This window comes from Coloeus monedula (genome assembly GCF_965178545.1).
Source record: "Coloeus monedula genome assembly, chromosome: 4".
Lineage (NCBI taxonomy): Eukaryota > Metazoa > Chordata > Aves > Passeriformes > Corvidae > Coloeus > Coloeus monedula.
Window position 1 is genome coordinate 22,698,321 of NC_138784.1, and position 26,721 is coordinate 22,725,041.

At 39.8% G+C, this 26,721-nt stretch overlaps 1 protein-coding gene across 1 annotated transcript; it reads right to left on the reverse strand.

Moving 5' to 3' along the window:
- Nucleotides 1-924: 924 nt before the first annotated feature.
- Nucleotides 925-26,699, reverse strand: LOC309572739 (BPI fold-containing family C protein-like; the record flags this gene model as incomplete). Its single annotated transcript, XM_082281179.1, has 13 exons — nt 925-996; nt 1,524-1,600; nt 2,627-2,693; nt 3,584-3,626; nt 5,041-5,108; nt 5,736-5,906; nt 6,840-6,893; nt 7,854-8,027; nt 9,567-9,658; nt 11,107-11,167; nt 11,255-11,318; nt 12,033-12,188; nt 26,590-26,699. 13 exons carry the CDS (start codon nt 26,697-26,699, stop codon nt 925-927), a joined length of 1,209 nt encoding a protein of 402 aa, XP_082137305.1.
- Nucleotides 26,700-26,721: the final 22 nt, after the last annotated feature.

Below are 26,721 nucleotides of genomic sequence, written 5' to 3' on the forward strand. Positions count from 1 at the left end.
CTTGCTCAGTAGGATGGGAGACTAGTGACAAAAGACATAGAAAAGGCCACTTTTACTAGCAAGGCTTGTCCTCCAGCCTGCAGCAGCAGGTGCCACCAAGGGGGCTGGAGAACATGAACTACAAGGAGAGTCTGATAGATTAGGCTGTTCACCTTGGAGAAGAGAGGGCTTGAAAAGCCATTTTGTTGCCTGAAAATTTTGCAAAGAGACTACAGAGAAAATGGAGCCAGAATCTTCTTGGAAATGTGCGGTCAAAGTACAAAAGGCCACAGAACATGCTGGAACATGGGAAATACTGATTAGATACTAGGAAAAAATTTACTCTAAAGGTAGTTAAACAGTGAAACAGATTGTCCTGAGAGATTGTGGAACCTTCATCCTTGGAGGGGTTCAAGACTCGACTGGACACCATGCTCAATAACCTCATTTAATTAGTCCTGTTTTGAACCAGTGTCTGGACTAGATTATATGATTCTCTAATTACATGGCAATTCACTGAGCTTTATAGAGCCGCTTCCACTCTTGGTGTCCAGTTACAAAGTGACAAATTGTGAAATTCTTACAAAGGATAAGGTGTCACTCCATACACAAAGTTTTGCTAACACTAATGGAGATAAATTGAATAATGCAAGAACTGGCTTTTAAAATTAAGAAAATGTATTGTCTACAACTCTAGTGAAAAGAACCAGTCACTCCTTCTCATCAGGCTGCAGCAAGTTTTCCAAAGCATTAATAAAAATTGGCTACACTCACTGTACTTAAAAACAACAGATTTGCTTTGTGAAAAGTGCTTAAGAAGTTTTACTAAAACATTAAAAACAGTGATGAAAAGCCATGCTTCTAATGTTATAGCATCTACTCCCTATAAGACAACAGAAGGAAGACTACATTTTTCTCTTATTGTTCTTTAAAAGTAAAGGGACATCAGCAGTGGCTGTGAAGGTCCTCCTCATCCTCCAGTTGATAGTGAACATCAGTGCAAATAACCAGATGACCCTGAGGAAAGAAAAACATATAAAATTACCTTAAATTCAGATGGGTATATTCAGGTACAGTACTCTGGGACCTGATCCTATGGTAAGACCCTCAGCAGGGCAGGAGGGAAGAGTGGCTTCGTGCCTCCTGAACTTTAGGGTTGGAATGGGCTCTCAGGTAGGTTAATACAACTCTCCAAAAGACTGAGCAACACTTACCACAGAGACACTCTGCCCATGAGCCTTCCTAGAGAATGGTTAGAGTGATGAGGACTCAGGCACTCAATGCTCCTAAGCCTTGCTGGGGATAGCAGTGCTGTCCTTGTCATGTCCCCATACTGGCACCCCGAAGGGCTGGTGGACCCTTTACAGCCTACAACTGCTAGGGGTGGGGGGCTCATTTTGGGTCCAGAGATTGCATTTTATATTTAATGTATAGTGAAAGCTTTACTGTTAACAACATTTAGATCTACCCACCACTGGAACACACACAAATGCACAGGCCTGAAACAGAAGCAATTTTCTATAAGAAGAAATTTGGCTTCTCACCTGATTTATTTTTATTACAGGTCCAGTCAGGCTAGTGTGGGCCAAATTAAGAAGAGGAAATCCTTTCCCTAGTTTATCTTCAAAAAGGACAAATATAAATACATTTGAAAGTAATAATAAAATGCACTTCAGAAGCATCTTTCTCAAGGAACTCATTTTGTTTGCAATTTCCCTTTAATTAGCTGTCCTTGTGTCTCTCAAGGGAGATATTATTCATATGTACTAAAAAGCAAAACACCCTGCGAAAAAGTTGCACATAAACCTCTTACAGTCTCTCAGCTGACACTAGGATCTTCCTGTCTTTGTTCCTCTTCTGGTATCTCCCCCACAAGATGTGGTTTCTGCTATTTCCCATTCTGAATGCTCTCCATCTTTGTTTTCTTCTCTAATTGATCCTCTCAGCCTGTGGGTTCCTCTTATTCTCATCTATCCCTCTTTTCCCAGCTCAAACCCCAGTTTTATTCCTATTTGTTTTTCTAAACACCTGACTTTTGCATCCCACCCTTTAATTCTCTTGCTTTTCTTCTCATTGATAGCTCACCTTTTTCCTCAGCAGTCTTCTCACCTCTGTTCACCTCAGAGGCACCTTCTGTACTCTCTCATCTGCTTCTTTTCACCATCATTCTCTTGTTCATCATCCCTTACTTCCTACATCCCACAGAATGGATTTTCTACTCTGTCCTGCCTGTGGCAGCAGGTGAAGCACAAAAGCAGAGGGAGGTGGTAAAGTTAGAGATGTTACCCTGAAGCCCAAAGATGCAAGTGTGCTCTGCACTTCCTCAGTTTGGGCAATTCTCTGGTCACGGCTTGACTCTGTCAGGACAAGACTCAGGCCTGTCTCAGCTCTGCTGCCACACTGCATTCAGTGAAAATGGAACCCAAGCCCAGTGTTTGAAAGGGAGCAAAGACTTGCTCTCTGCCAGCCCCTGATCCATATGGCTGAATGACCAGGATCGAAGTCCAGCACAGAGTAAACCTGCCCAGCTGTCACCAAATGTAAAGAAAACCTCCCATAACAGAGTGTTTAAAGCTGGGCACTCCCTTTTATTGTTTCAGTCTTGCTTTCTCACCAGCTGTGCTCAGGAGCTGGCTACAATCCTTACCATTGATTACTGGAATCACTATTCTCTGTAAAGCATAAGACAGGAAATTCTCCACCAGTGACTTCTGCTGTGAGGGAAAAAACACATTTGGTGATTATTGCCTGATGCCTATGAGGTTGCAGCTTGATGAGGAAGATGGAGGGTTAGGACTGAAGTGACAAGCAAAACAATCAGAGCAGAGCTTGGCAGAGAAAATCTCAGGCAAAAGAAGATATTTTTTGGTTTAAGTTGCAGCTGAACAATGCAAAGTATACATGGCAAAGAGGTGTCCATGTTTCTTACAGAGTTAAATTGTAGGGCTTTTTTTCTGTGTGTTAAGTACCTGGGATGAACCTTAACTTTAGGAATGAAATATGCTAAACCTTATTTCAGCTGGCAGGACTCAGTTCTCAGAAGTGAACTCTGGATGGAAGAACTGTCCTGTGCTGGTGCTCTGTCTTAATGCCACTGTGATTAGTGTCCTTCTTCCTTTACTTAAAGGTGTGGGTTGGACTGACCTACTGCAGAGTCTCACTGATCATTTCAAAGTCTACAGTGAGTGATCTAAATAGTGGCATTGCATTGTGTTTCTTTTATTCCCTTTTTTTAAGCTCCTGTCTTTATGATATTTGGTTGAAGTGATTTAAGATAATTCCTGACATGGAGATGAAGCCTGACTTTGTATTCACTCCAACTGCTACACAAACTCAATCCAGCTGTGAATTCCATCTGAACCCAGGCAGACTATATAACATTTTGAGCCCCTGATGAGGAAAAAACCCCAACATTCTTAGAGGTATTTCCTCTAACTGAAAAGAAAAAGAAAAGCGGAGAATATACTGTTTCAAAACAGAAAGAGCAATGGCAGATGATATCCCCAAGACAGACCAATAATTGCTCAACAACAAGTTCAGAAGAATTTCTTTTGTCTCCAAAGGGCTCAGCTACCTCTCCTAGGCACTGAAATCATCAACTTACGTCAGGGAAGCCAAGACTGGTGTGCAGCAGGGAGAACTGGAACCTGAAGAAAAGAAGTAAAAGAAGAAAGACTAGAAGGCACAAGTTATGCACAGTGCTTGAAGATGCATTTATGGAAATTCATACTGATTTCACGCTGATTCACACATTTAACTTTGTCAAAGGCTCTTAGATTCCCAGCAGCTTTTAATTCAAACTGACAGAACTACAAATGAGTTCTAGAATCACCAGGATCTTTCTGGTACTAATCTCCTCCTATGATCACGTGTAGTTCTGGGCTGTGACTATATGACTTGGGAAATCAAAATTTTCTGGAATTGTCATTTCCTGGAATGGTTGAACTACACATTCCTCAAATGCTCATTATGATTTGAATAAACTCATATCCATTCCTAACCACCATGATTTGCTAACTTTTCCTACTGATGTCTGTAATGCATCCTCGGATTACTGTAAATATAATCCTGGGGAAAAACAAAGTTTTGAAGAACAGAACACATCATTGTGCCAAAATCTCTAAGTCAGCAGCACCATTACTTCTTAAACTTATACGGACAGGCTCTGATCATTCTAAGTCCTCTTTTCCTGTTAAAAAGTCCAGTGACCAAAACTAAGAAAAGACTGTTCACATTTTTCTTTAATGAAATTGTAATAGATTAAAAATTGTCATATATTTTGGAATTCTAATCTAACTCGATGTATAGCACTAACATGAAGAAACACTGATGTGGGCTACCTTTCTGAAAGTCTTTGCTTCTACCCATCAGGTGCATTTATGGAGAAGGGGGTTGTAAACCCAGTCCTGCTGGAAGTGTGAATAAAATTTGTTGTAAGACAGCTGAGAACATGGACAACTCCAGGTAACTGCAAAACCAGCAAGATCTAAGTGAAATCTAAAAATCTCTGAGCTTTGATTCAAACTACAGACACCTTTCTAGTCTCATTTGTTTGATGACATGCTGCTGCAGTGCGTGCTACGTAGTCTCACTTTTTCCTGCCCCTCTCGTGAAGGCATATGGAGAACTAAAGGGACAGTGGTCCTGTGCAGGGTTTGCACTCCAGCACTTGTTCATGATGCTCAGACTTCGCATGGCAGCAGGATTCAGAGGGTTTTGAGTAAACTACTGAACTTGATTCTCCAACACCAACACAAGACTGAGACAGATGCCTTCACAATAAGCAATAAATTGAACGTTGTCATCTGGAAAGGTATTTAAGTTACAGAAAGGGGGAACATCATGGGGCACAAGAGACATGGTTGTTCCACAGTATTATTGTATTTCATCTCCAAGATTTAGACCAACCAGTCAAAAGTATCTTAGAGCTCCTATGAGAAAGAAGGTAACTAATTTTCTTTTTCTCATGGTGAAATAAGCATTGTCAGGCTGACACAATGAGTTCTGTTGTATCCTAATGTAGGGATCATTAATGCTGCTTTCTGAATTTTTCTTGGTTACCTCTTCAGAAGTAATGAGATAATCAACTTCTGTTTGCTTATAGTCAAATTTGCTCTGGTACTGGCTGTCTGCAGGGAAAAAAAAAGTCTTCTGTGACTGTACACATAGATAGATACTGTCTTAGATACAAGCACAAATGCAATTGCTTTTGTGATTGGAAACACATTGTCTAAACTTTTCATGTGGTCAATACATATAGATTGTGAAATCATTTGTGAATTTGCCGCTTTCTGCCAGCAACTGGGATTGAGTGAGCAAAGTGATAACACTGCCCTGATTGCCTGTTTATCGCTAGGATCATTTAAGTCCTTTCATGGCTGACATAATTGGTTCACTTGCAATCTAATGAAAAGATGTCTGGGGACACACTGAACTATTTTATAACACAGAGGTTAGGAACACTGGGCATCAGATAGTAACATTTTTTATATATTACAATTTATTCTTGAATAGTTACTCGACCTCCCACACGGAAAAAAGGGCTCTCTGCACCTGCCTATTAAGACTATTAACTTCTACAATGTGTGGTGCACGTTTCCTCCCTGTGAAATGCAACAAAACAGTGTGCATATTTGTGGCAGACCAGTACATGCTATTTTATGCTAATCTCTATGATTTTCAAAGAACCAGGAAGATTACTGTGTGATTTGTTCAACCCCAGCACTGAATGTTACCTTCTAGCTCCTTTTACTTACTAGATTCCCTGCAAAGACGTACTGGGTGGTTGAATTTGGCAGAGCAGCAACCACTTCTACACAGCCAGTGATCTGTAGGACACAACTGTCTGCGTTTAAACTGACTGCAGGAGGTGATGTAGCCATCAGCCTCAGCAGCACTGCGCTCGCTGCTGCGTAACTCTGAGCAATCTGTGCAGGTTCAAAGAGGAAGCAACTGCTGAGGCAAGTTAAGCTTTTCTTAAGCTACAGTTTCTATAGCTGCATCATAATCAGGTGTTACACACCAATCATCTTGTAATGAACCAGTATTAAAAATACTTCATTTTCATTACACCAACTGATGTGACAAAATTAGCACTCTGAGTTTCAGAGATGATAAAGCAAATGATGAAGTTTCAAACTCACTGATATTGAACATATATAGGGAAACAATTTAAAGGCTATTCCAGAAAAATGTATTTCAAGAGGAAAAGATTAGTATGTTTAAGAAATGAAGGAAATGAGTGATTCCAGTTAAAAAAAGAAAAAATCACCTTGACAATACAAAGAATTCGGAAAAGTTGACAGCCTTTCAAAAGAGGCAATCTTGAAGAGCAGGGAAACTTCTAGAGGACAAAATTCAGTTTGCAATGCAGAGTCTGAATTTCATCATCTTATAGTAGATATTGTCCTATTTTTAAAGCATTTCACAGTATCTTAATTTCTTGCATCACATTTATATACTCATGACTATTATTTCCCATTGTACATAATCTCCAGTAGTCAGAAATCAGGAATCTTTGCAAAGAGAAGTCAGGTTACCAATAGCAGAGATACCATTACCTTGAAGAGGAATAAAAGGAGACTGAGCTGACAGATGCCTACCACTTATTCTTTATAACTGTTTCAATGACAGAGAGCAAATCTAGCACTCAGAGGAGTAGAGAATGACTGAAGTGTAGTATGATATAGTTAGGAAGAGTTACCATGGGGTAGACATGTAAGTTTGAATCTTGCACTAAAAATAAACCAGTTTTCCTGTCTCCTCCAAACTTTTGCAAATAGCTAGCACACAGATAATATCCATAAAAAACATGAGATACTGCTTTTTCTTAAAAGGTCTGTACAAATAAAAGTACTCACCTCAGAAACAAAACATCTGAGTAAGGAGGCATTTAGATTAAAAGTACTATCAAGCTGTAAAAAAAAAAAATTAGATCATTTTATCAGCTTGAAAATTAGGTTTTCCTTGGGGGAAAAAAAAAAAACCCCAACACATCCTGCTTATTTTAGTTTTAGATAATCCATGTTTTGATTTAGTATTTTCTTGCCCCAGAAGGATTTCTAAGGAACCCACAGTGCTCTTTTGGACAGAAGAGAGAGATTTCTCATGGACTTGATTCAGGAGCATGTACCAGTAAACAAGCATTATTCTTTGAAAGAACAGACAGGACTTCTGCCTTTGAGACTTTCTCAGATGAAATATATTGAATATGTCAGAGGCAAGGACTCAAAAATCTCATTTACCCTTTTGCTGCTAATCACTGTGATGATGTTTGCAAGTACCATTTGTGTCATCCATTTTCATAAAGACCCTCTTAGCATTGTTACAGTTAGCAAAACTTATTGGAAACTCTGATTACAAATGCCATTGTGGAAACTGGCATTTCTGAGAGGTCTTGGATGTTCTTCAACCACAGCTGAAAGCTTAGTTTGCTTGTACCTGCTGCTTGCCTCATTCTGCTGCTCTGTTAAGACTGAGGATTTATTCTAGTTCTCAACATTGCCAATACATTTATCATGGGCCACTGTGCAGCAGACTGGGACTTCAGTGCACTTTTTCTTGTCTTGCCCTTTCCTATGTGGAATCCATGCAGACAAAAGCTTTTCTTAGCTCTTTTTGCCACTCCTGGCACACCAACTCTGTGATGTTCATTCTGTAATTCTTTGCCTAGAGGTGCCAAGAAGTTCAGACTGAAGCCTCACGGGGACTTTGACTGCTTTAAATTATGACAAACGGAATGAATGTCATGAATCCCTCCTACAAGTGGTATGACCCAAATCTGTGTGAAATGGCTAACAGAAGGTGTTAGTCTTCTTTGCTGACTATCCATATTGCTAATGTTTGTAATTCTATTACAAGCAAATCATACTCACCTCTTTGGAGATACTGATGTTAAAGGCCCCTGCTCTGTAGTAAGCCAGTGAAGCAGACTTAAGAAAATAATTGGAGACTCCCAGATATATCATGGAATCACCCTGGTTTGGGAGGGCAAACGGAGCTGGCGCAAAGGGAGGGTCTGTGTGATTTCCTGCTGGATAGACTGTGCCCTGCAAAAAGTCATTATCAAATATTTCTAGCTGAAACATTTGTATCTACCAGAATGCATTAGCAGTGGTTGAACAGAAAGAATTTTTTCCAGTCTGCAGAAAAACTTGACATTAAAGAAACCTTGAACTAAGCAAATAAGTTTGTGTTATGCCCTAAAAATCAGAAAATTCAGGCTCTTTTGAAAAAATACAGGAATCAAACCAAATCTGGGTGTCATACTTTCAAAGTTTGAATTTGAGCATTCAAGCGAGTATTCTGAACAGCAGCTACAAGACACACAAAAAAGAATTCTCTGGACCACAGTTTTCTTTCTCTTGTAGCAAAGACACCTTTTTTAATTTAATGCTGAGGGTGATATTTCAAGAAAATCTTCAGGCACACCCAAAAAGCACTGGAAGTTGCTTAGGACAGGGACACAAAGGATCCTTTTATATCACCTAACACTCAGCCCTGACCCAGCTGCCAGTCCTGCAAGAACTAGATTGGGTGCTGCATAGGTAGGGGACCTTGGTTCAGGTATGCTAAGAAAATAACTATTAAAATGTGAGAAGGTATGTGAGCTCAGGCCATGAAAGAGAAGAAGAGAATACAGACAGTAAATAGTGTAATTACTGACACTGTGAAGGTTAGTAGCTGGAAGATTCTACAGGAAAAACACTGACTGGAAAGGTATAAAACCTAAGAAAAAAAGCTGAAAGATGAAAAAAGACAACTTAAAACCATCAAGAACCAGCCTGTTCCAATGAGCACTGACTAACTTCCTTGACTGACTTTTCTAAGTCATCCCGTGTCCCATTGGGATGTCCATGTGTTAAAGCTTGGCCTGTAAACAGTAGCTGATAAGTAATTGCTTAGTTCTTTCAAGATGTGTATATCCTGCTTGCAAAGTGTTTTGTGCGTGGTAGAAGTTGCTTGAACAAAATTAGCTGTGGCACATCTTTCTAAACTGAAGCCTGTTCTGAGAGCCATGAGGATGCTCTGAGTTACAAGGACAGTTGAAACTGCTGGAAAAGATGGGTGTTACTGAGATAACTCTTGCAACAAAGGTGAAAAGTAGATAAGAACTGCTACGTGCTGCTCAAGGACTGTCTGAGAGGAGTCTTCTTTTTGGGTGTGACCTGTACTTATACAAAATGCTGAATCATCTCAAAACAAACAGTTTTGGACTGCAATCACACTGGCAGCCATCACAGATTATTTATGACTGCTAACAGGTGAAGACCAAGCAGCAGTGCAAGAGCTGGGTATCTAAAGAACACTTTAATGCTGTTTGTAAAGCACCTGTGGAGAGTTTCAACTCTGAAATAACTTAATTATAAATAATAGCTTTGGTTAATTAACAAATGCAGTTAATTTATTAAATAAAAAATTGTATCTGGTTTCCAAAATAACTCTTGACCAAAATTCCCAAAACGTCTTATTGCTCTTCTAAGTAAATATTGGAGAGGCCAAGTAAGACTGTACTGAAAGAAAATTCATCAACTCAAAAGATAATCAGAAAAGTCTTGGAAAGTGCACTGATATTAAAAACAAATTACCTTCAAATCCAAGTTAATGTGTGATTTGAAGACTGCTGGAGAACTAACTAGGGAATAGTCTACTTGTGCAAAGGCGTCAATCTGGCTTAAAACTAGAAAAATGATGGACAAAATCAAAACATATATTAATTATAAAACCACACCACAAACAGTTATTGCTTAGTTAAAGGCAAGGGCATTATAGAAATGATGAATCTAAAGAATGGTGGGGAAAGGAAGAAGAAAAAGAAAAATTATTATAAGAGAAACAGTGAGAGTATTCCCCCTGGAAAAGCCACTGATTCCTCCTGATTTAGGCCTTGTTCTCCTGCTATTCTCAACTGAATACACTTTGCAGAAGTCTCTCCCATGCAGTGATAAACCTAGGGCAGAGTCGCCGCTTTTGTTACGTAATTGCACAAGAGAACAAAACTCTCCTATATGATCAGTGAAATCCTGCTAAATATGACTGAATCCTTTGGAAGATGACATTAGCACACTTTTCTGCCTATCAGTGTTGAAGAAAAGGGACGTTTTTCACATAGAGAGCACTTCATTATCAATATGAGTGAAGACATTTCCTGAGAGGTGCCGGATGCAGCCTCAGTCTGACTGATATTTTTGATTGGACTGTACAGTCTGTTTATACTGTATAAAAATCAGATGGGTTCAAGGAGAAACAGTGAATTCACACAGAGATTATGAACTTCTCAATATGACAGCACAGCTTGGAGTGCCCTTGAACCTGAAGTGTTTAACTATGTGCTGCATAAGAAAATGATCTCAATGACCATGATTTCTAGTAAAAATTTGCCACTGCTTGGCACATGGCAGGTATAGGTCATTTTAGGAAAAATAAATGTCTACTTACTCTGCTTCTGAACAGCAGAGCAGATAATAGAAATATCCACAATGAAAAGTGAAAATGAGAACAAACTCTATGACCTGAATTATACTTCTTATGGGACTTAAATTAATTTGAGTTGAGAAAAAACCCAAATGTTTTCAATCTTGGGGGAAAAAACCCTAACAACAGCAATAAAAAAAAAAGCTGTGGCATTGATTATAGTAATGAAAATCTAATATTTATATCCTTTTTGAAAATGGAGAGCTATTGTATTCATGTCTCTGCAAGAATGACACAGGAATTGTTACTGGTAGGAAAAGAAACATGCTCTTTGTGACACTGTCTATCTGCAGCATCTTGTTACCTCACTGAACACAAGTCATATGTCCACACAGCAAGAACATAAAGGAACAGCAGGAAAATGCTCACCTCCAAAGTCTAAAGAAATAACACAGGCCAACCACAACAGATTGAAAGATTGCAGGTGACTTGCTATGGGCACAGAAGAAATCTGAATATTGTATATAAGATGCATGCAAGAGATTTCTAGGGTGAAGTATGGAATACGTTAAGGTACAGAACAATGGCAGAATTTTTCTTCCTTCACTTTTGTTTTTTACCATGAACACAGGAATAGTTTGGAATCTAATAAAAATGGCTACAGTTTGAGCACTATGAAAATTACTTAACAAAAAACTGTTATCACCAACTCACCCTTATGCTTTCTAAGCAGTGCATCCATCATTTGGATTTTGTATTTGATATTCAGGCATAGCTGTATGAAAAGAGAGACAAGTCAGAAACGTAAGGCCTGTGTTTTAACTCCTCCCTTCACTAATTGAAACCATCTTTGCAAACTTACACTTTTATCCAATTTGGTATGAATGGGCTTCTCAAGATAACTGGATAGAAAGCTGTAGATCCAGCTGGAGGAAAGGAAATAAACACAGTGGCTTTCTTACCATGGATTGAAATCTCTGAAAATATAAAATCTGGCAGACTGGGACATCAATGTCATTTATATTAATGAGAAGCAATTACAGCACTATAGTAGACTGAACACTTGACTGTTTTTATTAATTTGAGAGTCTCAGACAAATCTAGGGGGTCTGAGTCTCAGAATAGCTATATAGAAGGCAATCTGCAAAGTTGTGAATGTTCGTGTTAACATACTGATAAATGATGCTCAATTAGCCACATTTTGTCTATGAGTAAGAAAAAATTCTAGAAAATCACAATAAGAACTGTAAGCATTGTTTCCTATTCTATTAGCTTTACTCCTAAATTGTAGATCAGCTTGTCAAAAGCCTTAATCAGTCTAGATGACCTTTATATCTGCAATCCCCCATTTGCAATCTTGTACTCTCTAATATGGTCAAATGTCAATGCTTACATGTGCAGTAGGTCTAGTCAGCTCATTTGCTGGCACATGCAGGAAGAAATGTAGATTAACTGCACTTCACACACTCAGCAAAGGAGTCTGGTTTTGAAAACAGATCATTAAAAACCTCTTTTCAGAGCCTTCAATAGTTAATCATATCCTGTAGCTAGATCCTTAGAAATCAAAATTTGAGAAGTGTCCCTTATGGTACAAACCCTGCTACTTCCCACAGAGTAATTAGAAAATTTGCTGTACATACCTAGATCCTCCACTTAACTTGACTTTTACACTATCAATGCTCAGCTGGCAACTGTGTAGCAATGTGGACAAGTGGCCTGTGCTATCCCGTGACACTTTGAAGATAACTGCAATAAACAGTCCTGAGATGGACACAGTAATTTGTCCTTGGTCTCTGCTGCTCGGGAAAAAAAAGCCAAAGTCAGTCAAGAAAACATCTGCTGTAAGGGAACAATTTAAGAAATGGCCTGTAAATCAAGTTTGAAAGGACTTCTTGCTTCTGTTATCTAGAATGAAGAATGGGTTTTCTAGGGATTAAAGTATTTTAGGGACATGCCTGGTATTCAAAAACAGATTATATGCATATGTTTCAAGGAAATTAATTTTCCAGTGTTGTGCAGGATTTGACAAGTTTACAAAAATGTCACGATTTCACAGAAACACAAGATATTCCAGTTCTTCATGATAGATCACCCTGAAGGTCTCTGGGACTGCAACAGCAGAAGCCAGTTGGCTAATAAATATGTAACCCAAGTTTTATCAACTTTGTAATTGTTCCACTTTGCTCTTTCCAGTTACAGTTTTCAATAACTCTTTTAAATCTATATATTACTCCATTAGTTTTTGTCCAGCCCCAAACACATTCATTCTCCTTTCTGTAAAATTCCCTACTAAGATCCCAACAGAAATCTCTTTATACCTAAATTCCAGAAAATTTAGGTATTAGGACTATGGTTAGGAGTTGCAAAAGCTGTAGAGAACTGAGTAGGATAGAGAGTTGAATGGATGTTAGAATAGCCTTATAAAAGCCTCATTTACCATAACAGAACTGACACTGAAAGCATCATTTTTCACCCTGTCATCTTGATTACTTGGGTTTTCTTTTCTCAGGCATTACTACAGTGGTGGCATCATACTACAGAGAAAGAGCTCTGTCCAAGAGGAAGTTCAAACCATGAGTCTCTCCACTTTCCTCTTAATTTTTTTAGCCAAAACAAAATTCCTGGAAAAAGAAGCTGTAATCCTAAAAGATTATTTTTTACCCTAAACTGCCCCTGACCAGACCAATCCCTAGTATTGCCAGTCACAAAGTTCCTCCTATCACCATTACCATTTTAAACCCCCCCTTCAATTCATATATGTTCACTAAGTGTCTATGCAGAGAAAGCACCACTCTTAAGACCCTCATTTTCCAGTCCCTATCCAAACCATCATCACAGAAACCATTAGGAAAAATATTTTCCCAAGGAGAGTTATGCAGCATTGGGACAAGCTATTGGAAAGGTTGTTGCATCATGATCCTTGGCCAAAAAACATCACTAGTCAGCTGATGTGGTCTAGTCTGGTGACTGCTGTTTTGAACAGGAGGCTGGACCAAATTACTTCTAGAGATCCTGCTAACTTAGGTTTACTCATCCTACAGGGACACACATCATCACAAAAGGATCTCAGCCCTCCTCCCTTTTTGGGCTACTTGGGAGATGGGGAGCAACATAGCTACTTAGGTCTTTTGTTCCTGCACCCTTATATATGCTTTTCTTCTGAAGGAATCCGGATTGACTGAGGCAGGGTCACAGCTCCCAGTCTTCAGGAGCAATGGGCCCACAAAGAAGTTTTGTGACTTGCAGAGTGCTCTGGGACATAGTGGAGAAAAGGACTACTTTGAGAACTAGAAATGCACTAGAGTGGAAAGAAATAACACTATCACAAAAAGCAGCACTAGATTAATCCTTCAAAAAGGCAAAAAAACCCCTTTACTCCCTAAACTCCACCAAAGCTGCCTTTGACCACTTCTCCCATGATCTGCTCTGTGAAATTCTGAATAAGTCCCTGCCTCCCTTGCTGTCTCTGGAGTCTTTGGTGTTTTATACATCTGGAGTCTCTACAGATTATGCCCAGGTCCTTATCCTTCAGCAAGAGAGGTGGCTTCAGTGTTTAGGCACAGCTGTTTTGCCCTACTGAATATGGTATCTTTTTTCCCCACAATAGTGATATAACAGAAGAAACAACAGAGAGGCTGGGGGCACAGTGACAGTTTCCAGCCACCAGTCTCACTGACACAGAAGGCAGAACTGCATTCCATGCTCCTTTGGAATCAGGATGAGCTGTGAAATTTTGTAGCCTGGTGATCCATCTTGCTGTGCTATCTGGCTCACAATAGAGCAATGCCTACTGCTGTTACCAGCTGCTCCATTAACCCAAATTGTAGAGATTAGCACATTGCAAACTTTTCTGATATCCCAGAAGTTTTAGGCCTCCCCATTCCCAAGAAAAGCTATACTATCCTAACACTGTTGTATTAAAGTTCTATTGCAAAAGTGCTGAGGTAAGTGGAAAAATCAGTATGTAATCATGTCAATACAGACAATCTTATACTGCACAGGCTTATGAAGCTAAGTCAGTTTTCCATACCAACCCAAATTCTGGAGTTTCTGAAGTTGTGAATGTTTGGCATTTTGACAGTGCCCTTCCTTTAGCAGGAGCTGTTTGGACAGCAATATACACTGTACCAGCATGCAGATCATTAGCTATAGAGTCAAGCTTCCAGCTATACTATACAAAGAAAGTAGCAAATGTGGCCACTGCAAACTCTGTGTTCCTGAATATCCATGTAATGTCCGGACAAACTGAGCATGCTAACAGATGTCTGACCTGATGCTTCCCAAAGAGACCTGTGGGGTAGAATAATTTAAAAAAACCCACAGAACAACATTAGTTGTCAGGGGATGTTTCCTTCTTAAGAAGTTTATTCAAATTGATTATTGTTGTATTGTTGTTAAATGATAAAGCACATCTGACCTGAAAAGTAATTACCCAGTATATTTCTTAATTTCATTTGCAATCCTTCTCCCAGAGCCCTCCTACCTGCACCCTGTACAATACTTACAGTAGCCATGAGTGTACTCTCCAGTCTGCACTAATTGTAGCAGAAGCCTGTGCCACTGACAGATAAATGCCAGTGCCAGAAATAAAGGAAGCAGAAGTTTCTGGGAAATCTACAGCATTAATTCTGAGCCTACAGAACACAGAAAGGGGGATTATTAGACTGCACATCAAAAGACTAAGAAGGACCTCTGATCACTGAAACCCCTTCTGCTATAAAAGGTAAAGTCTATGCTTCAGTAAAAGAATTTCTCAGAAATGACTGAACCCATGTGTATTTTAGGAAAGAAAGACACTCGTACCATTACACCTTGTAGGATCCTTGGAAAAAGAACCCTTGATATTTGGCCAGGGGGGTTTTGGGTGTGGTTTGTTTGCTGTTTGTTATAAGCAAAAACGTTCCCTTGGGAGAAGAACGAACTCACTAAAGTGAAATCTTCTTGCCAGGGAAAGAATAAATCTATGTTTAATCCCAGATACTACATCTATAAATAAACCCAGGTTGTCTGATTGCTAGCATTTACTGAAGACCATCAAAGTTTTTGTTTTCCCATTCTGCTTCCTTGCCTAAGCAAAGGGCTCTGGAGAGGATCCATTTTTCTAAATTAAATCTTAGTTGAATATTTCCCTGCCAAAAAAAATCTTTCTGATATTCAAGGACATTGTCTTGCAGATGGGTGTGTTGAATTGAGCTGAACATTGTAAAGATATCAGATGTCATCTTATCACACTGTATATATTTCTCATTGTTCCCTGCTATCTGGTAGAGATCTCTGACACAATTGCCTTTAATCTGCTTTCCCTGGGGCAGAAGGCACCAGCTCCTTTTAGTTAAAATGACCATAACTTTCCAATAACCTCTCAGGCAGTAAGACTGCCTTTAGGTATCTTGTTTGCTGTGAGCTAAAATCAGATTATACACTGGAAAGATTACCAATTTCAAGAACTATGGTTGGGGGAATGAATTGGGGTTTTGAAAATCATGCAATAATTTAGACTGAAATAGGACCTCAGGAGATTTTGCTGGTTCAACCTCTTACTCAAAGCTGAAACAACTCAGAGACTCTGCCCACTTGAGTCTCAAACTCATCCAAGAATGCAGACTCCCCAGCATTTTCAGCCCTTGTTCTGGTGCTCCCTAGAATTTTTTGCTAACTTTAATACTTTTCTTGATGTGACTTAGGCCTTTTGCTCATCATTGTTTCACTGTGTACTCTTGGAAGAATCTGGCTCCATGTTCTCTTGGTTTTTTTTGTTTATAGCCTATTGGAAGGTGGGATTGAAGGCTGTAGAAAGACCTGCTTTTATATTAGTCTCCATATTTGAAGAAATTGTAGGAAACTCTGTAAAACTGTTTTTCTACTGACTGCTCCTGGTACAAAGATTTTCCTCTTCAGTAAAGAGTTGTTGAGCCCTATCCAGTCAAAATTATAATTTATCATGTAAATTAATCTAAAAGTATTCTGTAAAAAGCGTCTTCCTGCCACATCATCCAAGATACATCATCCCCTGCACACATTTTCATCTTATCCCTTTTTTGGCTTTTTTTTCATCAAACACAAACAGATTATTTTCATTGCTACAGGTCCTTCATTGGAGCAGACTGTTAATAACACCAACCCTGCCCTCTTTCCCACCCATTTCCCCTGCTGTATCATAGCCATGCTTATACCTGTCTTGCCCCAAACTCTCACACAAACCAACAGAAAAAAAACAGCCAAGGTGCTCCTTCAGAAGCTTTATAAAGCTCATCTCTTGATTGAAGCAGAACAAGTACTTCAGAAGCAGAGTTAGATGAACCACTAAAATTTTACACTGAACAAAGCAGTGGCTGCGTAATTATTACAATGTAGTAATAAAAAGCTGATTCATCCTAAAACTTTGAAATTAATTTCCTTTACTTACTTTGAAATGATATAGTTGACCTTAACAACTGAGAAACTCTCCTGCCCACTCCAGCTTGGGAAAGTCTCTTTCAATACTGCTTGCTTCAGGAGCTCCATCCCAATCCTCCTGCCTACAAGGGGACATAGGAAGGTACATGCCTTGCAGATTGGAGTCAGGCACCTGAAGGTCCAGATATACTACTAAATAATTTAATCATAATTTTTAACATAGTTCTTGCAATACTCTGATTCTATGATCTTTACCTAGATCTCCTTCCAACTACAAATATACCCATTTATAACTTCTCTTAGCCTCACATATAAGCCATTTAATCCAAGATCAAGATAATCTGTTAGGATCATTTTGTCCCTGAGTTGTCTTTCATATTCTAGAGATTGTGTCAGGTTTCTGAAACTCTTATACTCCCTTTACTTCACTCATAATGTGGATGGCCTTGGGAAACACTTGGTCATCACCTTTACCTCATACTGCCTCATATCTGTTGGATGAAAAAGCCAGTCATGAAGTAGCAAGGCAACTTGTCTATGTAGTGGTTACTTATGGAAAAAGTGTGATATATGCATCTGAAGTGCTGGTATGTCAAATCCAGAACTATCTAAATTGTTGCTTGTGTACAGAAGTTGTTGGAGTTCTAAAGACAATCCTTTAAAATATTTTCTTCCTTTTTCTTTCACAGTACATATATTTTGCCTCTGAACCTTAACCATTGCAGCCTGCTGCAGATGTCTGACTTATTTCCTTACCTTCTTTCCTTGCTTTAAGGAATCCCTGCTTTCTTGAATGTTTCAATGCTATTTGTGCATTGATAATATACACAGACCCTATTATCAAAAACCAGAGCATCTTTAAATCCCAAATTCCTTGTGCCTTCCTTCTTTTTGCTCATCTTTAAGACATAACTAAAACTTTAATACTGAATTATGTCCTGCTTTCAGATGTTTTCACTCTGAGTGTCTTTAGCTTTTGACCTCACAATTGCTGAATACTAAACACCTGGGTTTTTTTCATTGCCGGGCTCCATAGTATTTGAAAAGCTAAGAATTGAAATTTTTGGTAACTGGATTTTATAAAATGCATCTGTTATGAAGGAGAAGTAAGTTATGATGATCTGGGAATTCTTGTCTCCAAAGCAAAATATGGGCTCTCACTGAAATAACTTAAAGCCCTCTTATGACTGTCAGTGAGGGCAACCAGTGATCTCAGGTGGAATTTCTCTCAAGGTTCTTGTAGCAGGCAAGATGCATGAATGCAGGATCTATTGCCTCAGCCTTCAAATCTCACATTAAGGGAAAGGATATATCAGGCACCAAGCTCTTCAAATATGAGAAATACCTTCGGGAGGAGAACTGTTCATCTGCTCTTACTACTAATGCAGGGGTGTGCCAGCTTAGTCTGTTCATTCAGCACTTGAAAGGCCACGCTGACTGTCACAAAAACTGCTGTGCTCACACTAAGAAACACCAGGTTGAAGTCTCATTTCTAAAGGCATCAGAGATCCCTGGGAAACAAGGGAGATCGATACAGTTTTGGGTGACTGATGTTTGCCCTGCACTTCTCAACTCCTCAAAAGCTCTTAAACAATGCTCATGCAGCAAAATAAGTAGATCTGATCCTCGCTTTCATCTCAATGGAATGAACCCTTTTATTTCTCATTTCACAAGTCCATTGTTTACCTGTCAGCATGTTCAGTACTTAAATGACGATTAATCCTTAGCATGACCGAGTCTTTGTTGAATTTGTGCCTTGTTAACCTTTATTATGAATATTAATACTGTAAACAACTGAAATTCTACTACATGCCCCCCACACCCATGGAGTAAGCCTTAGGTAAGAGACGGTGAACGTCAGCATGAATAGAAAGAGTATGGAGAATATATTGTGGAAATTTTCTGTTAAGGGGCAGAATTATGGCAATCACTAGATTTTTTTTTTTAAAGAATAGCACATGCAGGGTCTGTCCCATGCCAAAAGCAGGAGTGAGAGTAAAGGTGTGCATCTACGTGGCTGTTCCAAAACCGTAAGCTTTTTTCCCAATTGTGTCTGATTATCTTCAACTAAGTATTGCACTTTAAGTCAGGTTTTTGACACTTTAAAAAAAGGAGCAATTGTATGACCATCTAATCCTGGTTCTAAAAAAGTATATAGATATGAAAAATATAGTAGAAACTACTGGACTGTAGGAGAATGCAGTCGTCAATAAAGGATAAATTCACACCTGGGATGCACACAAAATAAAGGAAATAAATGAGGAAAGAGACAAAGAGTGTTCCTGGTGTGAGGTGACAAAAGGAATATATTCTATTTCAGTATTTAAGACGCTTGTTCCTTCATTGCACCTCTATTAAGAAACAATATTCTGTACATAGAGTATTTATGATAAATTAACTTCTGACAATGTTAGACATACCACAGTCCAGCCCCTTCTGAGTAATCCTCACTTTAAGACCAGGATTAGCCTCAAGCCTCAAGGACAGCCAACACAGCAGGAAAAGATACCATGTCTTTAGCATCTTCTCACCTTTGTCACAAATCTGTTAAGAACATGTATGATACAAATGCTTTCATAAATTATGCATACCATGAGTTGCAAAAAGTCTGTATCCATGACTTTCTTCAATGGAACTTGGACAAGGATGGATAGGCAAGAGAGCCTTAGTTAATGATTTTATTGCATAAAGCCATAATTGTGGGAGCAGGCACATATTTATGATTCTTTGGATCTCACTTTGGCAGGCACTAGCTGTTGGTGAGACTGAATGGTTCTGCTCCACTACTCTATCCTTTCCCCACACCCATGTCTTGGCTGTCTTATTTTACCATCTGTCCTACCTCCTGTAGAGTCAACATGACAAAGTAATTCCAGTCAAGGAGAAGCAGGTCTGTCTTCCTCTATAACAACACCTCCTTTTTATACACATAGCCTCCCTAGGATATACCAGATTTGAGGGGCTCAAAGTTTTTCAGCTGAATCTGCTGGTCTAATAAAATAAGGCAGGTCAGACACTGCTACATGAGATTGATTAAATGAGGTTACATGAGAAGGGAATGGAAGGGTAAATTCAAAGCATGTGTGAGAATTACATGGTGATCACAAAGGCGTAGAGAAGGGTGTCCTGGCATGAGAATGCAGTGGTGTGGTTGAGTGCAAAGCAGGCTCTGAGCCACTGCATGGTGGGACATAACCACACAACACAGATTCACAAAAGCTGAGACAAATTGTTTCTTTCTGTGACACATTCCTAGTACAAAAGTAAGGTTTCTTTGTTCAAAATTCTTGTATGCATCCTGATTTTCACTACCAATGACAGCCACTGCTCAATTTCCTAGAAATAACAATACTGTTTCTCAAGACAACTTCAAGTCTTCCCAGTGCTGCATTAGAAAATTGCTTATTAGGGACCTATAATAACTTTATGCTGGGCTTACCACAGACAGGAGTGGGACATTCTTTTCTAACACATCTGATTGTGATCATGATACCTGTGTATGTGTAAAACCATGCTAATTAATCAGTAGCAACAGGTCTTGCTAATTTCCCAGTAATTTGGAGACTATAAAGTAATTCCTCGATTTCTAACAAGTATCATATTGTCTTGGACAATCTATTCCATAATCTGTTAGAAAACACATAAATGTTAAAACAAGCACAAACCGTCTCTTCCACCAAAAAACCCCACACCCCACCACCCTTTGGTAGTCTTACTTCTGTATTGAAATTAGTATTATCAGGTCAGACTCTAAATGGTTGCAAATCTACATTCTACCCAGCACCTCATAAATAACTGGTCTTCAGTAGATTTCCCACTGTAAGACAGACAAAATGCATTATCAATATTGCCGTGAAACTGATTCTTCGAGGAATCCTTACAAAGTTATCCCAGAACATTATGCAAGAAAAAGTAGTCTCAGGGAAAAAAACATTCTGAAAACATAATCCACATTGTGACAAATTTTGAAAATGCACCCTTTAATTTGTCCATCTCTAGTTCTTTCGCCTTTTTGGTTTTCTCTATTTTAAGCATCTCAAAAGAAATACTTTAAGGTAGCAATGTTATATTATGCACAACAGCCTGTTGAAGTTACATACCTTAAACATTTTCCAAAAAGTGTCCTAACTTTTCCTGCAGACATGCCATTTTCAATCCTGATTAGTAAGGGTCAATTAAAAATTAATGTAAAACCAGAAAGATTTTTCTATCATTAAAGGACATGGCTATTTACTAGATAATTATCTAGCAGGATTTCTAGAAACATTGATGCAGATGAGATACCTCATTCCCATAGCATGTCATTCACACTGAGGAACAGAAAACAGCAATCTTGCAATCTAGCATGCTTTGGAGCTGATTAGTTCTTGTTTGGATCTTAAATGTAGGTTGGGTAAGAAGCTGAAAGAAACTGAACTGCCACGGGAATAAAAGATGCTATCATTTCATACTGCTTCCTCACACCAACAAGCTTCACTTTTGCGCTCCAAAGCTGATATTCTTGGTTTCATCCCTGAGCCTCTCTCAGACCCTTAGGATCGATTGTACAAGGTCAGTCAGATGACTGAGGCAGACAGAGCTAAGCAGAAGGAACTTGTCAGCTGCCTGATAGTCTAAATGAGAGCTGCCAATTGCACTGCTGAAGACAATATGTGTCAGACAAATTACTCTGATTTTTATCTTCAGTAACTGAGCAGGCATGGACTGATTTCTGTATGTAAATAATTCCCTCAATTCTTTTGTCTTCGCAGAGATAGTGCATTCAAGTACTTAAGTAGAGGAAAAGATTAAAAACTCCTTTGTTTCAGTTTGTGTACCTGTCTCACCCTAATGAAGTACTCTACTTACCAGGCTGTAGATACCATGTCTGGTTTCTCCTTCGTGAACAGTCTGCAAAAACTTTTAATAAAAATCACAATAAAGATTACAGCTGAAATCTGCCTAACAACTCAGCAAGCTTCTGATGAAAAAAAAAAAGTCACCATAATTGGCTTGCACAGGTTTAACACAGCCATAAAACCACACTGTCTTCAACTGACCATCCTCAGCATAGAGTATGTCTGAAAAAGAATTTTGTCATTGTCTTGCCTTGGTCCTGTACAAGATTCTCCAGTTTACAACCCACAGAATAATTTCTTTCACTTTCAAAAATTTAGAAACCTCACTGGTTAACAAACACAAGGCAAACAGTTCTCAAACACGATAGCAAATATAGAGTCTACCCAACCTGAAGTCCAGAAGGAGCACTTTAATTTCCCAAATATCTCTGCTGTTATCATAGAACTGGGACTGGATTTTTCAGTTCCTTCTTTGCTCCATTGTTTCTAGTTACTCTGCAGTATACTCAAGAAGAGGTAGGGTTTCTGCAGCTCAGTCAACAGTGTCAAATCAAAACGGACTCAATAGCCTCAGGATTTTAACCCTTCCTACACACTGATACTCCATATGGAAAATCACCTCTTGAGGGAAAAGGAATATAAAGCTTATATGGTTGATAGAAGAGATATATTGTCAGGAATGCTTAAATAAAACAGCAAATGACACGGACAGGAGTTTGCTAAATGACATAAAAGCAGATGATCTCTCTCCACAACTACTGGAAATACCCACAGAATGAGAAAAACTTCAGTAAGTTCCTGTTCATGGTTTCCTGCATTCTGTGTTGAAAGTAATGCTATCCACTTCCCAGCTCATGAGGCAGCCATCAATCTTGCTCAGTGAAATCTTCAAACAGAATTCCCAGGAGGAAATGGCAGCCCCTACCCCACAGGTTGTACCTGTGACTATGTCTGGGACGCTCCCTGATTTTTCAGCAGTTTTGCAAAAGCTTTATGTTACCACAGCTTTTCCTAAGTGTGGCTTTACTACTGATGCCCTTCATAAAGGCTTTCAAGGCCTTGGAGCAGGGTTGCCAGAGAACTATTAATCTACGCCAGGCTGCAAAATAAATAGCATAGCTGTAGTGCCTACACAGAATCTGCTAACAATGGATAACAATGTTGGGAGGCAGTTGTCTCACGAGCTGATGGAAAAAAACATTGTCCCTGTTTTGATCCATTGAGTTAATGCTGCTGACCTCTGTAACTGCCCTATCCTAGTACCCGAGCCAGGACGATGAGGATCATTTCTATCAAAGTCCATTTAGCAAAACAAAAATCAGTGTCCTTGTTCTGGCTCTGCCCTGCACGCTGCCCTCACAGCTAAGAACTGTGGGGTGCACTTAAGCTGGTTCCCAAGGGACGAGCAAAGAGTAAGAAATACTGAGACACTGAACAGGAATGCAGCAGGCATTACTTGTCTGGAAGCTGCCCAAATTCAGAGCTGAGTCCATCATTTGCATAGGTCTGTTCTAAGATTTCTTCTCTGCTTTTCTCCCCGTTGTTTGGCTCACTCATCAGTCTCTTCTACAACCACTGCGCTCCTTTCAGGGAGCTGACAGTAGCATGAGGCACTCTCAGCCTGGGCAGCCACTACCCTGGGGTCACACAAATTGCAGTCCTGTCAGATTCCTAAGAGGTAGATGCAGTAATCTCCCTAAGAAGAAAATGACCCTCTTTTTATTACCCAGAGAAACATGATTTTAGTCTGCTAATGAGAAGATATCAAACTCTGACCTTGGTGTGTCACTTCAAATACTTTTGCTCAGCACAAAACTCCCAGCAATTTGGTATTGTTAAAAATATGCAAATCCAAAGAAAAACACAGTGGCACCTAAAAGCGTCTGAAGCAATCGGGCAAACTCCAGGAAAACTGCTGGAAGGTCTTTTGTGCCATACAATCAAGATTTTATTCAGAAACAGAAAAGTTAAGAGGTACACGAGCAAACTCCAGCCACTGTTTAAGGGTCATCTGCAGCCAGCCAACCTGAGATGGTATAATGCAGAGTTCCACTCACTGTATAGAGCACTAGCATAAAGCACTTTAAAATACCTTCTAGGAGTAAAGCTGACCACCAGCAAGCTGCAAGGATTTAGCAGGTTCTCTCCACTGGCTTTTATTTGAATCTCCTCCTCCACTGGCACACTTCAAATGGAACTTCAGACTTCGGCACTTCATCTCCTGATGATACTCCAGCCTTCATACCCATCTCCTTCTCATTCCACACTTTATCCCACCTTTCAGCGTGACTCTTGTCATTCAAAATATGACCATCAGAAGTTAATATATACACACATATATTTATTTATACGTATTATAAACCACATTATTTGTAGTGGCAAATACGTGAAGAAAAATAACAGAAAAGTTCCACAGGCTCACAGCTTTATTACCACACTCATCTTTCAGGAAAAAAAAAAAATCTATTAGGTATGCAATTGAACCAAAGAGACCTTTACACTTTATAGCTCTCCTCTGCCATGGGACTTGGTCAACAGGACTACAGCTTTAAATTTCAAATTCCTCAACAGAACCCACTAGGGCTTTCAGTAGTGTTTTACAGCTTTGGTGAAACAAGTTCTATTGGTTGTGTTTCACACTGACCACGAGGGAAAGAAACATTCTCAATAAAGTACTCTGAGTAGAGAAACCACATTGTCTTCAACAACCGTTCCAAGCTACTGACAAAAAGCTTTCATCATCATCATACTGTGTATTATCTTAACAAATTAGACTCAAAAATAATTCACTATTTCTGATAAGAGCAAACTATGCTGAAAGTCAAAATTCTTCTGTACACAACCATTTTTCCAAGCCTCTAAGCACACAGGTTTCCTGTATTAATTTGACAAGTGCCCTTCCCAGCCAGAGGTCAACTTCATATATGGCTATTGAAAGTCTCCTGCCTGCAGACTGAGACAAAATTAAAATGGTGGAGAAAACCTGTAACTCATCAAATAACAGCCCTTTTTTCTAGAATGATGTGTGAGGGAAAAAATTAATGGTGGTGTTGAGTCATTTGTAATTTGCCAGACTTGAAAGCAGAGGAAAATGGTTTAGCCTTTCATCCTAATTGTTTCCTAGGAGATTTTCCTGCTGTGTGGAAAATGTGTCTAAACCTTACATTGTGTGGAAAACGTGTCTAAACCTTACATTATAGCATGACTCATAAAGTTCAAAGGAAAAATTCACAGAATGGCAGCAAAAATGCTCACTTGTAACTGGTGTAGCTGGTTACCTAATAATGGCTACAGTCAGCTCCTGAGAAACTGAACCACTTCATGTCACACAATCACTTCAGCTTGTGCAAGCTACTGAAAAGGTGGTTCTGCTGTTAGCAACATGTCTGCAGCCGTGGGCATTCCACATACTAGGGAAGCCTCCTCCTCCCTGCCAAAGGAGCACAGACTAAGATGCCACAGAGCCAGTGGGATAACAGGAGGTGGCTGGGACAGTCACCTCTTCACTCTGAAGGATGAAACAGAGCAGGACATCCATGGCCAAAGGGAAATGGTAATGATGTTGAGGCAGCAGCATGACTCACTTTGGATTCAACCCTCTTCAAGAGAGAGCAAAGAATTTCTGAGAAGCACAGTGCTCCTCACATGTTCTCCTTTCTACCTCTTTGCCAATTCCATTGGCATCCCCCCCTGCTGCAGCAACCCACTCTTCTGGATTTATCCAGGATGTGGCCCCATTTGACGATGACTGCATAAGCACTCCTTCAAAAACGGTAGTGGCAAAGGGTGCAGCTTCTCAGGAAATCCCTTGTTGTAGTGTTTGTCAGTGAGGACCCGTAAGTTACACCAAGCTGATTGTAATGAGCATCAGCTCTTCCATTGTTCAGCGAGTGGTGTTCCAGCTCAGCATCCTTCTTTCATCGCCTTCAGTACAAGCCTCTCCTTTCCACTGAGGAATTTATTGACATGTTGAAAACAGAGGATGGCTGCCCTTCAGTTTGAGACACGTCTGACAGCCAACTCCAAAATGAATGGGATAGTTTCGATGGCCACGTTAAGACGCATAAAGGAGGTTTCACCTGCAGCCCAGAATAAAGAGTTTTTTGAAGTTTCAAGTCTCCTTTTTCTGATTGGGCCCCTAGGGGCTGAAAGAAGCCAGCAAGCCTGTTTCTACAGGGTTAAGCAATGTGTATAGGCCCCTAATAAGCACTTGTACTTGGTGGTAGCTGTGTAAGCTAGGTCTTGTGATTTCACTTAATATTTTAGTATTATATTCCTAGAATGTACCCCAGTTTTCTTGCATTAATCTTTGTATGGAGAAATGTGATGCAAGCCACGTTTTATCATGAGAAAGAAAACCAAGTTCAGAGAATATGCATTGCTCCAAGTTACCTCTGAATTTACTGCTTTTAAAAATTCAATGGAATTCATTAAACAAAGTAAAAACCTGAAAATTTTTTTGCTTTTTACGTTATTCCCCCACTCAACATTATACTCCTGCCAAGTGTGCATTTCCAGGTTCAAGACGTGGGAAGGGCTTTCTTCCAATTATGACACGTGAAGAGGAACTAAAGCCAGTAAACTTCAGTTTGTACCACTTCATACTTTTGGCGAGATTTTTTGCCCACAGTCGTTGTACCATTATCTGTGAGGTGGTAACTCAGCAGTCTGGCCTAGAAAAATGTGGTTCCTTTATAAACTAAACACTCTCGGGGAAAGCATCCTCCTTCAGCCTTTCCCCTTGTGCATTTCCACCCTCGCCTACAGTTTAACACCCAGGCAGGCTCTCCCTGGCAGTTCTGGCTACAGAACATCGCCTCACCCTGTGCTACACTGAGGACGAGGAGGGCAGCGGCCCAACCACCCTCGCCACGCGGGGCTGGGCAGTCCGGGCACAAGAATAACACCCGCCAGTAGCTTATCCATCGCAGGGGAAGCAGCTGAGGAGGAACGGAGCAGTTACGAGGCGCAGGAGCCGCAAGGCAACCACACCGGCAGCAATGGCGGCTCCCGCACCGCCTGTGGGGGCGCGCGGGGGCGGCTCCTCCCGCGCACAACCGAGCGCCCAATCATCGATCGCGGCCGGGCGGGGCCG